The following is a 13,006-nucleotide window of genomic DNA, read 5'->3' as shown; positions in this document are numbered from 1 at the left end:
AGCCAGGCATTTTGAGTCACGGTATGGCGGTATTATTCAGTCCCTGTGCAGTGGTATTATTCAGTCCCTGTGAAGTGATATTATTCAGTCCCTGTACGGTGCAATTATTCAGTCCCTGTACGGTGCAATTATTCAGTCCCTGTACGGTGCGATTATTCAGTCCCTGTACGGTGCGATTATTCAGTCCCTGTACGGTGCTATTATTCAGTCCCTGTACCGTGGTATTATTCAGTCCCTGTACGGTGGTATTATTCAGTCCCTGTGTGGTGGTATTATTCAGCCCCTGTATGGTGGTATTATTCAGTCCCTGTATGGTGGGATTATTCAGTCCCTGTATGGTGGTATTATTCAGTCCCTGTATGGTGGTATTATTCAGTCCCTGTATGGTGGTATTATTCAGTCTCTGTATGGTGGTATTATTCAGACCCTGTATGGTGGTATTATTCAGTCCCTGTATGGTGGTATTATTCAGTCCCTGTATGGTGGTATTATTCAGTCCCTGTATGGTGGTATTATTCAGTCCCTGTATGGTGGTATTATTCAGTCCCTGTATGGTGGTATTATTCAGTCCCTGTATGGTGATATTGTTTTGTCAATAAAGTTAATAAAAATTTAAAAGGATTTGGTTTTAAAAAATTGTTATGTCTCTCTGCACTGTAAGTCCCTGCCGCAAGGAAAAGGAACATGTACAATTCTTCTCAACTCCAGGCAACAGCCGATCACAGGGCACCCAGCAGCAAGGACTCCCCTGATCATCTGCCAGAGTAACAAGGGGTTATCTAAAGTTAGACAAACGCTTAATTCCCTGAATGAACCCACTTCCATTGCCTGGAGTTTTACAGGTTTCTTCTGATCTACACATTCATTTCCAGGGAGAGAAAAATGTACATTATAATAGATTTTTAAAAAAAATAAAAATAAAAATCTTACTTTGCATCCATGGATTCTGTCATATTTATCTTGGGACTCTTCAAACACACATAGAAAACATTGACTCTTCTGCAATTCTTCTTCACTGTGTAATTTTCTTGAATTAATCACGTATGAGCGCTACCTAACCGCAGACATTTTGCCTTGAATTACTCCGCTACTCCTCTGATCCAATCTGCTGTCAGCACGGGCTCGTATGTATCTCTGACTGGCACTTTCACCAATTCACCAACTTCAGACCGTTAGTAATCAGAGACGTCTCGATTCCTTCTCCCAGCAATTCTTTCTCCTTTGCTCAGTATACAGGATAGTTCTAGGTCGCTGGCTGTCCTCTTCTCTTTCAGCACTTTTGGCCGATTAACAGAAGGGATTTCCTGTCCTTGACTTTCATTAACATCCTATCTTCATCATAAGCGCTGCAACATAAGTGAAGAAGATGTGAAAATCAGCTGTTAAAATGCAGATAACGCTGTATGATAGATGGAAGAACATAAAACACACAATGCTTCATCCCCCTTAAATGCATTTGGTAACAGATTTAGCAAAAAAGCAGGTAACTCCGGTCAGGAGGATGGCAGGGTACTCACCAGTAGTCTCCTCTGGTCACTTACAAGAGCCATATGGTGAGACGTGTGATAGATATTTCTATAATTGCAAGATCACGTCCAAAGGATATTTTAAAATGCCTGAGAGTCCCACCACTGAGACCCTCACCTATCCAGAGAAGTTCGATTCGGCACGGCTCTTCCATTACTTGCATAGACTTCAATGGAGAGGACAGCACGTTTTTGCGGTCACAACTCCATTGACTTCAATAAGGAAACCGGTCGGGACGAATTGACAAGTGGGGACCACAGGACCCCCGTTCCCCCAAAAGGTGATGGTCCCAGAGGCTTTCACAGCATATTTTGCGGATACGCCTTATATGTTGAAGACGGGAATACTCCTTCAAGATTTTACGCTTGCCCCATGATTAGACATCTATATGTTACATTAAGGCATATATCAGAATAGGAACTCTGCTCAAGAAAATGCATTTAGGTCATTTTTGAGAATGTAGGTTTAATATGTATGTCCACCATTGAGCACGATTTATCAGATAGATCTCTAACAGCTTAGTTGGACTACTATAATGCAGGGGGGGGGGCACTACAGGGGGCTCTATTGTGCCTGATATAGAAGACACTTCCCAGAATGCAAATCTCCAGAGAAAAACTCAATGCAGACACTAAGCCAGCAAGGAATGCTGGGAGATTTCAGCTCTCATCTGTGTTGAATTGTGAATGCAGCTATGTACTATAGTACAGGCTGTAACTCAGGAAGAGTAAAGGATAACAAATATTTTTACAAAGTTACTCAACTTTTTATGCAGATTAATTCTATATGTAAATATATGTCTACAATTTTGAAATGTGGATATATGTTTTACATAGAGGAACGGGAGAGTAAATAACTAACAAAAGGTGCAAAAATATTTAACTTGTGTAGAAAGTTAAAGGGATTTTCCAGGGACACTATTTTCTTCCAGACGCACAGCGCACGAGCACTGTGGAGTTTTATTATTGGGAGGCAACTGGGGCGGGCATTGAGGCGTAATCAAAGAATTCAACGGGGTGGACATTGAGGAGACTGTGGACCAATAGGATGCCTTAAACCCGGGTAGAAGTCAGAAGTCCCAGGTTTGAGGCCTCCTATTTGTCCACAGCCTCCTCAACGTCCGCTCCGTTAATTCTTTACTTGTACGTCAATAGCAGCACCATTTTATATCTAGTTATGGTAGGGTACATATATTTAGGGATGATGGGGATTACATTAGATATCTGAGGTGCGGTCACAGGAGTCTGTGACCGCACCTCAGATAAACCAGGTGGGCGGAATAAACTAAAGGGGAAGGGAGAACTAGTGGGGAGGGCCAATAGACACAGAGGGGGCAAAATAATTAGTAAAGAACAGCCGTGTGTCGTTACGTAGGTCAGTGAGGTATCGACACAGGGCTGTGTGTATAATGACTCTTGTGCACGTGCCGGTGTCGAGAGAAAAAAGACACAGATGAAAAGCAGAACTTCCTGCAGGGCAGAGGTAGGGAGAATAGGAAGGAACGTCTTCAGATTTAATACAGACTATATATTAAGAACTTGTTACATATAATATTAGTTAAAAAATGTTGTGTCCCTGGAAAACCCCTTTAAAACCAAAGCATCTAAAAAAGAACTTGTGTGAATATGACACATACATCAATCATCTGTTTAACTGACAAACCACAAAATAAAAAAAAACTTACTACATTTATATTCTAGAACCCATCCTCAGTAACTACGAACATAACACAAACAATATGTAAAAAACACATACTCAAATCTACACACATCCGGTAGCTGTCCTCCAGAAGGAAGAGAAGTGCCTCTTAAGTGTCATTTCCCTGGTTACTACATCACTCCTGATAACGTTTTAATGCATGTCGCTACTCACAGATACCATTCAATGCAGAGATCTGTTTGGGTCTTATGGACCTCATCAGCACATGACATGGTTCTGGTTAGTTATGGAAATGACGATTAAAGAGAATTTGTCACTAGGTCATATAAATTGAACTGGTTAAGTGACCTGAATAGCGTGGTCTCCGTGATCCAGCTCTGTTTTTCTTTCTATCCTGCCCCCCCCCCCTCCCCGTTGGAAAGATATGGCCCACTGTTGTGTTGGCTCTCTATATGCTAATTTGCTGTAGTTAGCCACAGGGGTGGAGCTAGCGCTATTTAAGTCATTACACTAGTTCAACTTGGCCTTCTTTCACACTACCGTAAGTATACCTTTACCTCTCTTCCGTCAGAGGAAGAGGGGATCGAAAGATTAAACGGAAAGCAACGGTTTCGTTACAATGATTTCAATGGTAATTCTTTTGTTTCATTTGATTTATGGTTGTCTTTCATTTTCAGTTTTGAATGGAAACAAAAGTTCTGCAGACTGAACTTTTGTTTCCATTCCAAAAAAACGGAAATCTAGCGAACGGAGACAAACGGAAAGCAGCTGAAACAAAAGAATTACCATTGAAATCAATGGTAATTCTAACAGAACCATTGTTTTCCTTTCAGTCTTTCGATCCTCTCTTCCTCTGATGGAAGAGAGGTAAACGTATAGTAACGCTAGTGTGAACTTAGCCTTATATGACCTAGAGACAGGTTCTCTTTAACTAGAAAACTGACTCTCAATAGGAAGCACCAGTAGAAATATAATGCTGTCTGGGTAAGGCCTTATTCATACGACAGTGATAATCGGCCGGGTGATGGCCGTTCTTTTAGCGACCGTCACACGGTTGCATTAAAATCAATCTTTGTCTTTGGGGCTATTCATACGGCCGTTTCTATGAGGGATCTGTGAAATCGGGCCCCTTCACGGGTGCAAATCTGCCGTGAAAACCGGCCGATTTGACACCCGTTCGTGTGAATACGGTCTAAGCCATGTAAAAGCATTTACACTCTAAGGGTATGTGCACACACACTAATTACGTCCGTAATTGACGGACGTATTTCGGCCGCAAGTCCCGGACCGAACACAGTGCAGGGAGCCGGGCTCCTAGCATCATACTTATGTACGATGCTAGGAGTCCCTGCCTCTCCGTGGAACTACAGTCCCGTACTGAAAACATGATTACAGTACGGGACAGTTGTCCTGCAGAGAGGCAGGGACTCCTAGCATCGTATATAACTATGATGCTAGGAGCCCGGCTCCCTGCAGTGTGTTCGGTCCGGGACTTGCGGCCGAAATACGTCCGTCAATTACGGACGTAATTAGTGTGTGTGCACATACCCTAAGGCCTCATGCACAACACTGTATCTCGGATATGTATGATATAAATCGCTAATATAAAGGTAATGCATTTCAATGGGGCCATGCATAAAAAAAAAAAGTTCAGCATGCTTCATCATATGCTATATAGCTAATAGATTTTGACCCTCAAAGCAATGTTTTCAGTGCTTATAGGGAAAACTCCATCAGATATATGACACGCCACACGAAACTATACACCACACAATACACCTCCATATTGCAGATTGTATTACGAGCCAACGGCTTAAAAAATATTGTACTAAAGAAAAAAAAAATGATGTGCTGTCCTCAATCCCAAAGAAGATAATGGAAAAAAAAATGTCCAGTTGGGGTCTTAAACATGATCCATAAGTCACTGAATGAAGACAATGATTCCCGGATATTGACTTTCTTCACTGCTGGCATATGAACACCAACTCCAGCTTTGTTGTCTTGCCTAATGGGAGTCAGGGGTAGTCTGAAATCCTCTAAAATAGTTTTTAGGATCCAGCAAGGTATTTAAATTTTTTCTTATGAATTTGAAATATATCTGGGTACACAGGCATATGATATAAGAACTCCCTGCCTTTATTTTCTGGTAGTACTGGGGTGAGCCTTTAATTCATATAGTGTTGGTCTATTCGGTACTGAATTTATTTTCCATGTACAGAATGGAAAATTCACAATCTGCTTTATTCTACAAAGTTCATCTGGAATCTGGCTCCAGCAGCCGTCATGCAGTAATAGGTGAGGAATGTCGCTGTACAGCGCACATCATACACTAGTGACTGATATACAAGATTTGAAACAGATGCAAATAGCTGAACATTCATTGCATAGTATTTCCCTTCTACAGAACTGCACATGGTACCGCACCACCATCAGCTCATCTTTCCACTAGATATACTTAGGCTGCTCCAAGGTCACACTGTACTTCTCTGGTCATGTCACTGCCTCAACCGGTAACATACACAGAAGAGAGGGGGCTTCAGAGCAAATATTAAATTGGGACATCTCCATTATGGTACCAGGTTTAGCCGCCCAGGACAGAAGGGCCTTGCACCAAATCTCCCACCTCCTTGTTTGCGAACAATGCCGTTTCTTTTGGAGGGGGGGTCTTACATAAGTTCTCACCACCCAGTAGAAAGAGGGATGAGATTTTCATTAATACCCTGGTGTGAATTCATATATAGCTGTAATGCCTGATATGAAGATGTCGTTTCGAGTCCGTTTTAACAATTTAGACCAACCATCTGGATGAAGATGACTTTATAGTTCGTATACTTCATATGCCATAAATATAGGTCTCTGCATTTTCCAATTGTGCGAAATCCATACAGCGCTATTCTGAGTTCTCAGGTAACGATTTCATCCATTGGATTTCCCATATGGGTAGTCATCCATCTTAAATATATAAAACTGCTGTTTCATGTAAAGTCTTATACCCCCCCCCCCTGCTCTCTCTCTGCTATTCTACCAATGTCAGTCCTCACTGTCATACTGGTATTGTATTTATGGACCAGGGTAATCAAACTGAACGGTGCAACGCCTGAAATGTATTGACTTACAACAATAGACATTGTAAATGGAAAGCACAGACCCTGTATGGCGACACCAGGAGTCACTACGAGTCCATGTTATAAAGCCATAGGCACTCTGTGTGCAGCCATATGTTACTTTTGTGCGGCCCCATAATCTCGCCTAGAAAGATGCAATTTTTTTCTCACAGACTTGAATTTAGCGGACTTGTTGGTAATGGTTTAAACATAAAGATCAATATTCGGCTTCATCACATGTAGCATTCAGGTCAGTGTAGATACCAGGCATGTTAAGGCATCATGCACATAGCCGTATCATGAATCGGTGTGCTAGTGATGCGTATTACAGCTCCTATAGCCAGCAATGGGCTCATACTTAACCTCTGCGTACCTCTGACTATATACCAAGGTACATGAACATATTTTTTGCATGTTGTATAAGAAACGCACCGTATAGCGGCATATGAGGTGCCGGTGTTCAAAACGACTAGACATGGGCAGTCAGGCACAGTCCTATGGCCTAAATGATTAGTCCACCCCCAACATCTGAACATACCCTTGTGAGGTTACTACCACCAACAAATACTGCTGGGCATAATTGCTATTTTGAGATATTTTCATATCATATTACAGAAGTTGAAAATATCCGTGATTTTTATTAGTAACGCATTGTGAAAATAAAAAAAACTATCGTTTGTTGCCTAAACCACAATTTATTGGAAACGGCAAATTTAATTCTCAGGCAAGAAAAAAATAAAGATGTCATTTTTACTATACAAATTTATGGACCCCCTGAAATCTATCCACAGACCCCCAGGTTACGGAACTGCTGCTAAAGTCTAATCTACTATTCAGCCAAAGGTTATAACCTCTCCATGCATTGATAGTGCTCGTTCACTTCCAGTGTCGCAGTAGCAAGCTGTCGTATAATATATCTACACAGCGAGAGAATGAAACATATGTCCACACTAACCAGGGATAATAACTTGGGAACAAACCACTTAAGAGTCCCCCCATTCATTCTAATATTAGACATCAGTCACTCCTATGAACAATGGTATGACAAGAATCTACATCATCCAAGCCAGAAGTGAATGAGCAGCCCATATTTATACAACAGCGCCCAGAGCGATACCCGATGCATTGAAATCCTTTTACTATAAAACATGGTTTACATTAAAACATGCAATAACCATTCAAAGCCAGCACATGACAAGCCCTGCACAGACAATGATGAGGATCTGAAGGCTCTGGCCGGATAAGCGGCGTTAATGTCTTTACACGCTTCTAAGCTATTAATAATTATTCAATACGACTAAACAGATACTCATCATGGTAAAGAGCAAGACTGACTGTGCTGCCGCATTGGGAAGTGATGCAAGGTTATGAGTCAGGGTGGACTGCAGTTCTGCATTGCAATTGGTAAGGTAAGTATAGGATGTAAGTCCTGGTTATTGTATTCTCTCAGGATAGCATAGGCTGCAAGCCCTGGATCAATTTCTATTGAGATTTGTTGGGACAGCATCTATCTAGCTCTGTTAGGACAATACAACCTGCAAACACTTGATTTTGATCCATCAGACTCTTTTTTTGGGATAACATGGACATCAAGCTCTGTACATGGGTCCAGCATACTCTATGACAGGGGTCAGCAACCTTTGGCATGCCTGGTGTAAAAATGCAATTCCCTGCATGCCCTGACAGCCTTTAGCTTAAATAATAAAGCCTTTGACTGTCAGGGCATGCTGGGAGTTGTAGTTCACCAACAGCTGGAGTGTCGAAGGTTGCTGACCCCTACTCTATGAGGACAGTGTAAACTACAAACCCTGGATTCCATTCAATTACATCCTGGATGGAAACACAGACAACAAGCATTAAAAGCCTGGTCCATTGAGCTCTGTGGGTACAGTATAGACTGAAAATGTTAGATCCCAATCTGGTAATAGAGAGTACAGAGTGCAGGCCAAGTTTTCTAGTCCAACATGTTCTGTTGGAACAATATAAACTGAAAGAACTGGATTCTGAAACATCATGTCCTGTTGGGACAATATATAGTGAAAGCTGTAGATCCTGGTCCATCATGTCCTGTTGGATCAGTGTAGACTGCAAGCCCGGGACCAGGTCCATTATGTTCTGTTGGTTTAGTATTGATTGCAAGTCCTGGATGTAGGGCCATCATGTTCTGTTGGCATAATATCCATTGCAAGCCCTAGTTCCTGGTCCATCATGTTCTGTTGGGATTATATAGACTGCAAGTCCAGAGTCCTGGTCCATCATGTTCTGTTGGGATTATATAGACTGCAGGTCCAGAGTCCTGGGCCATCATGTTCTGTTGTGATAATATAGACTGCAGGTCCAGAGTCCTGGTCCATCATGTTCTGTTGGGATAATATAGACTGCAAGTCCAGAGTCCTGGTCCATCATGTTCTGTTGGGATTATATAGACTGCAGGTCCAGAAACTTGGGCCATCATGTTCTGTTGGGATAATATAGACTGCAGGTCCAGAGTCCTGGTCCATCATGTTCTGTTGGGATTATATAGACTGCAGGTCCAGAGTCCTGGTCCATCATGTTCTGTTGGGATTATATAGACTGCAGGTCAGGAGTCCTGGTCCATCATGTTCTGTTGGGATTATATAGACTGCAAGTCCAGAGTCCTGGTCCATCATGTTCTGTTGGGATTATATAGACTGCAAGTCCAGAGTCCTGGTCCATCATGTTCTGTTGGGATTATATAGACTGCAGGTCCAGAAACTTGGGCCATCATGTTGTTAGGGCAATATTGACTACAAGTCCAGTATTCATTCAGGACTATCCTGTTCTGTTGGGATAATATAGACTGCAATCCCTGGATCGTGGACTATCATGTGATGATGATGATGATGATGATGATGATGATGACGACAACGTTCAGACAACAATAATTTGACAGTGGTCCCGTGTTCTGTCAGACAGAGATTTGGGCACAGACATGGGTTGTGCTAGTTGCCCAGGCATAGCACAGTCGGCCACACAGGAACCTTTCCCCAAGAGCATTAAAGCAAATATATAACATGAGACACAGTTTACAGCACTTCTTAGAATGTTACCTACAATGGCCATTTACATATATTAGAATATAAAATGATAACATTTCCCTGGCTCACACCCTAATGAAATGTGTTGTGACTGCAAAGCTCTGAGCAACAGAAAAATGCAAAGCCAGTTAAAGATGCCTGGAATTCTCCAGATGAGCACAGACACAATGTAACAAGAGAAAACAAACAACAACAAACAGATAGAATGTAACAACATCAAAACAACAAATACAATATAACAACATCAAAACAACAAATACAATGTAACAACATCAAACAGATACAAAGCCAATGCATTTCTACAGAGAATCACAAGGTGATCATGAGGAAACTGAACAAGCAGCAGAGGAGATGATACTTACATGCTGCAAGGAGTAAGACTGCTGAGATTTAGGGGCACAATGACTGCTTGCTGTAGGGGATCTCTTTGATGTTCTCTCCTGAAAAGTCAGCAGCTTCCCCACATAGTGCTGCAAGGCTAGTGCTGCACCAGGAACAGATCCAAACAAGTTCAATGCAGCAGAAGCTATAGCTCCCCCTTCATGCTTCCCCCTTAAAGACACAGTTTGCATTTCTCCCCAGTCCTCCCAGCTCTGCGTTTCTCTAGTCTCCTGTGACAACTGAAGATCATATTTGAGATGTGGATATGGGAGTTTCCACGGCAGTTCACATCCCAGCTGCTCCCTCAGTCATGCCGTTAGAAGTGTTTAGGGCTGGTATGGGCACTGCACATGCGCAGTACGCTGCTGGATGTACTGAGGGTGCCATGTTTAAGGGCAGTGAGCATGCTCAGATGGGTGATGCAGATACAGTGACTCCATGTTCGAGGGCAGTGCACATGCCTTGTTACTTTAGTGAGTTGGATGTAGTTTGCTTTATCTAATTTACATTTAGCAGTAGATACGGAGAGGAGTATGTGGAACAATATTTGTACTGCTAGGACTGAAATAAGGACATAGAGTAAGAACTATAATACTGTACGCATAATATAAAAAATTCTATATACGATATATAAAATACTATAATAACAACGTACAAATAACATAAAATTCTGTAATATATACTATAATATCCTATATATAACATTAAATACTATATAAAGCATATAAAAACTATAATGCAATATAATATACATAACATAAAATTCTATATACAATATATGAAATACTATAACATACAAATAACATAAAATTCTCTAATATATACTATAATACTGTATACATTGTCAGGGATCATTACCATGATATACAGACCTGACAACATTATATATAAAATACTATATAAAGCACATAAAAACTATAATATTGAATGCATAACATATATAAAATATCCAAAAATATGTCAGCCGCACAGCCTCAGTAGTGTGTGGGTGCAAGCCCATAAGACCCAAAATAAGTAGATCCAAGGAATCAGGCAGCACTCCAGAGATATAAGCAAAAAAGTGGTGATGCTTTATTGGTCCATAAGTAAATGCAACGTTTCAGCTCAGCACAAAAGAAAGGCTCTTGTGCTGAGATGAAACGTTGCATTTACTTACAGACTAATAAAGCATCATATATATATATAGGTATTTCAAAAAAGAAGATCTTGCAGCACTCCAATAGGCAAAAAAATGTGGTTTATTAAAAGTAAATGTTTATTAAGTAAAAGTGCAACGTTTCAGTAGCGCAATAGGACCTTTCTCAAGCATATTGCAGGACTGAAACGTTGCACGTTTACTTGATGTGGACTGAATAAATCAAATTTTTTTGCCTATTGGAGTGCTGCAAGATCTCCTCTTTTGAAATACCTGTATTTTAGTCCAAGAATTATGCCTGAAAAGACGGCTCTGATACGTCGGCAAACATCTGCCCGTTGCTTGCAGTGGGCCTTACGATGTTCTGTGCAGACGAGCTGTCATTTTACGCGTCGCTGTCAAAATACGGCGCGTAAAATGACGGCTCGTCAAAAGAAGTGCAGGACACATCTTGGGACATTTTTGGAGCCGGTTTCTCACAGACTCTATTGAAAACAGCTCCAAAAACTGCCTTAAAAAACACAGCGAAAATGCAGAGAAAAACTCGAGTTGCTCAAAAAACATCTGAAAATCAGGAGCTGTTTTCCCTTGAAAGCAGCTCCGTATTTTCAGACGTTTTTTTGCTAAGCGTGTTAACATACCCCAAGGTCTAAAGCGGAGAGCTGGCTCCAGTACGGTGGATATGGGGTGCTTCTTGTGCCAGGATTTATCTAGACGAAAGCCACGGCAAGAAAGCGCAGGAATTTTGATGCAGATTTTTTTCCGCCTGCAAATTCTCCATGTGAACAGGGCCTAATTTTTCACAATTTAATCGTTTAGACTCCCTAATAAACAATTTTTACATGTGGGCCCTGTGTGGTGACTAGCTGCTGTTGCTATCACTGGCTGCTGATGCCCCTTGATTACGGTGCTCACAAAAGTGCAGTATCGCTAACTATAAAGTAGAAGGGCTGCTGGGGTATATTAATAATTTTGCCATCGATACATTACACAGGAGAAAATGGTCAATCAATGGAATCTCTAAAGAGTGATTTTTGTGTATTTTTTTAGCAGTTTTATAGGTCTATAGCAACCAATCACATTGCAGCTTTAATTTTTCCAGAGCAGTTTCAGAAATAGAAGCTGATCACTGATTGGTTACTATAGGCAATAAGGTCCAGTATCTCACTGGTTAAGCATCTTTTTTTTGACCTATGGGCTCAATTATTCAATGTTTCTTCTTTGTCTCTGTTTCGTTTGAACCATTTGGCCCTTTGACATGATGAAGCATGTCATTGTGAACAAATTCATGCTGAGAGCTTGTCTGTTTTCTGTGATTGATCCCGCCCCCCTTGACCCCAAATTCATGGATCTTTTTCACAAAAATCACCCCCTCTAATTACTTATCTTTTCCAAAGACTAATTATTTCTAAAAATATATGCAGAAAAATTCTGGTACTTTGCTGCCCAAATTATCAGATTCTCCAGATGATCTCTCTGATATCACTCAGACTCATCCTATGAAAACCTTCATGGTAGAAAACTTTTGTCAGCTCTCCTGGCATGTCTGTTATGGTAAATACTTGCATAGGTTGCATTCCCATGAAATAACGCAGAAGCATCTTTTTTTAGAACTCATTGTGCTCTTCCTCTGTTATTCCTCCTGGAAATGGATGAATATAATAAGAACTGGGGTTTTCTATTCCTCTTTTCAATGGGACATTTTCCTGAACACTCTGACACTGTCCAATTACTGCTTATGGTGTCAGACTGTGTAGGAACATAGCCATTAAAGCAGCGCTTCCAAAAAATTATTAAAAAGATTTGGGTCACTAACTCTTTCCCTGCCAATGACGTATCTCAGTATCTAATAAGTCCTTGCTACAAATTGCTCTAGCGTAGGCTAGATTGCGGCTAGATTCTTGTGTGGACGAGCAGAGTGGGGCCAGCGGGGGACGAGTTGAAAGTATTCTGCGATCTTCCTCCTGTCCCTGTATGGCTTCTCTACACGATAACAATTGCTAGAGAAGTGTGTCTAATACATTTCTGACCGATCGAAAATATTTCTATCAGTCAGAAATGGCATTTTCACCCATTGACTGTGGCTATAAATGATCGTTTCCAACAAGTTCCACGTTAAAAATTGTTAAATTAGTTAATAC

At 41.1% G+C, this 13,006-nt stretch overlaps 1 protein-coding gene across 1 annotated transcript in view; it reads right to left on the bottom strand.

Annotated features, from left to right (window-relative positions):
* Positions 1-10,055, bottom strand: part of SACS (sacsin molecular chaperone) — a 77,547-nt gene extending 67,492 nt beyond the window's left edge. Inside the window, exons 1-2 of the mRNA XM_075851625.1 lie at positions 9,712-10,055; positions 931-1,346 (exon numbers count right to left, since the gene is read on the bottom strand). Coding sequence (XP_075707740.1) covers positions 931-953 — 23 coding nt within the window. The 5' untranslated portion in view covers positions 954-1,346; positions 9,712-10,055. The remainder of the gene's footprint in view (positions 1-930; positions 1,347-9,711) is intronic.
* Positions 10,056-13,006: the final 2,951 nt, after the last annotated feature.

The sequence above is a fragment of the Rhinoderma darwinii genome, chromosome 2 (genome assembly GCF_050947455.1).
Source record: "Rhinoderma darwinii isolate aRhiDar2 chromosome 2, aRhiDar2.hap1, whole genome shotgun sequence".
In the NCBI taxonomy this organism is placed as follows: domain Eukaryota; kingdom Metazoa; phylum Chordata; class Amphibia; order Anura; family Rhinodermatidae; genus Rhinoderma; species Rhinoderma darwinii.
Note: the sequence above shows the minus strand (reverse complement) of the source record. Positions and strands in the feature narration are given on the sequence as shown.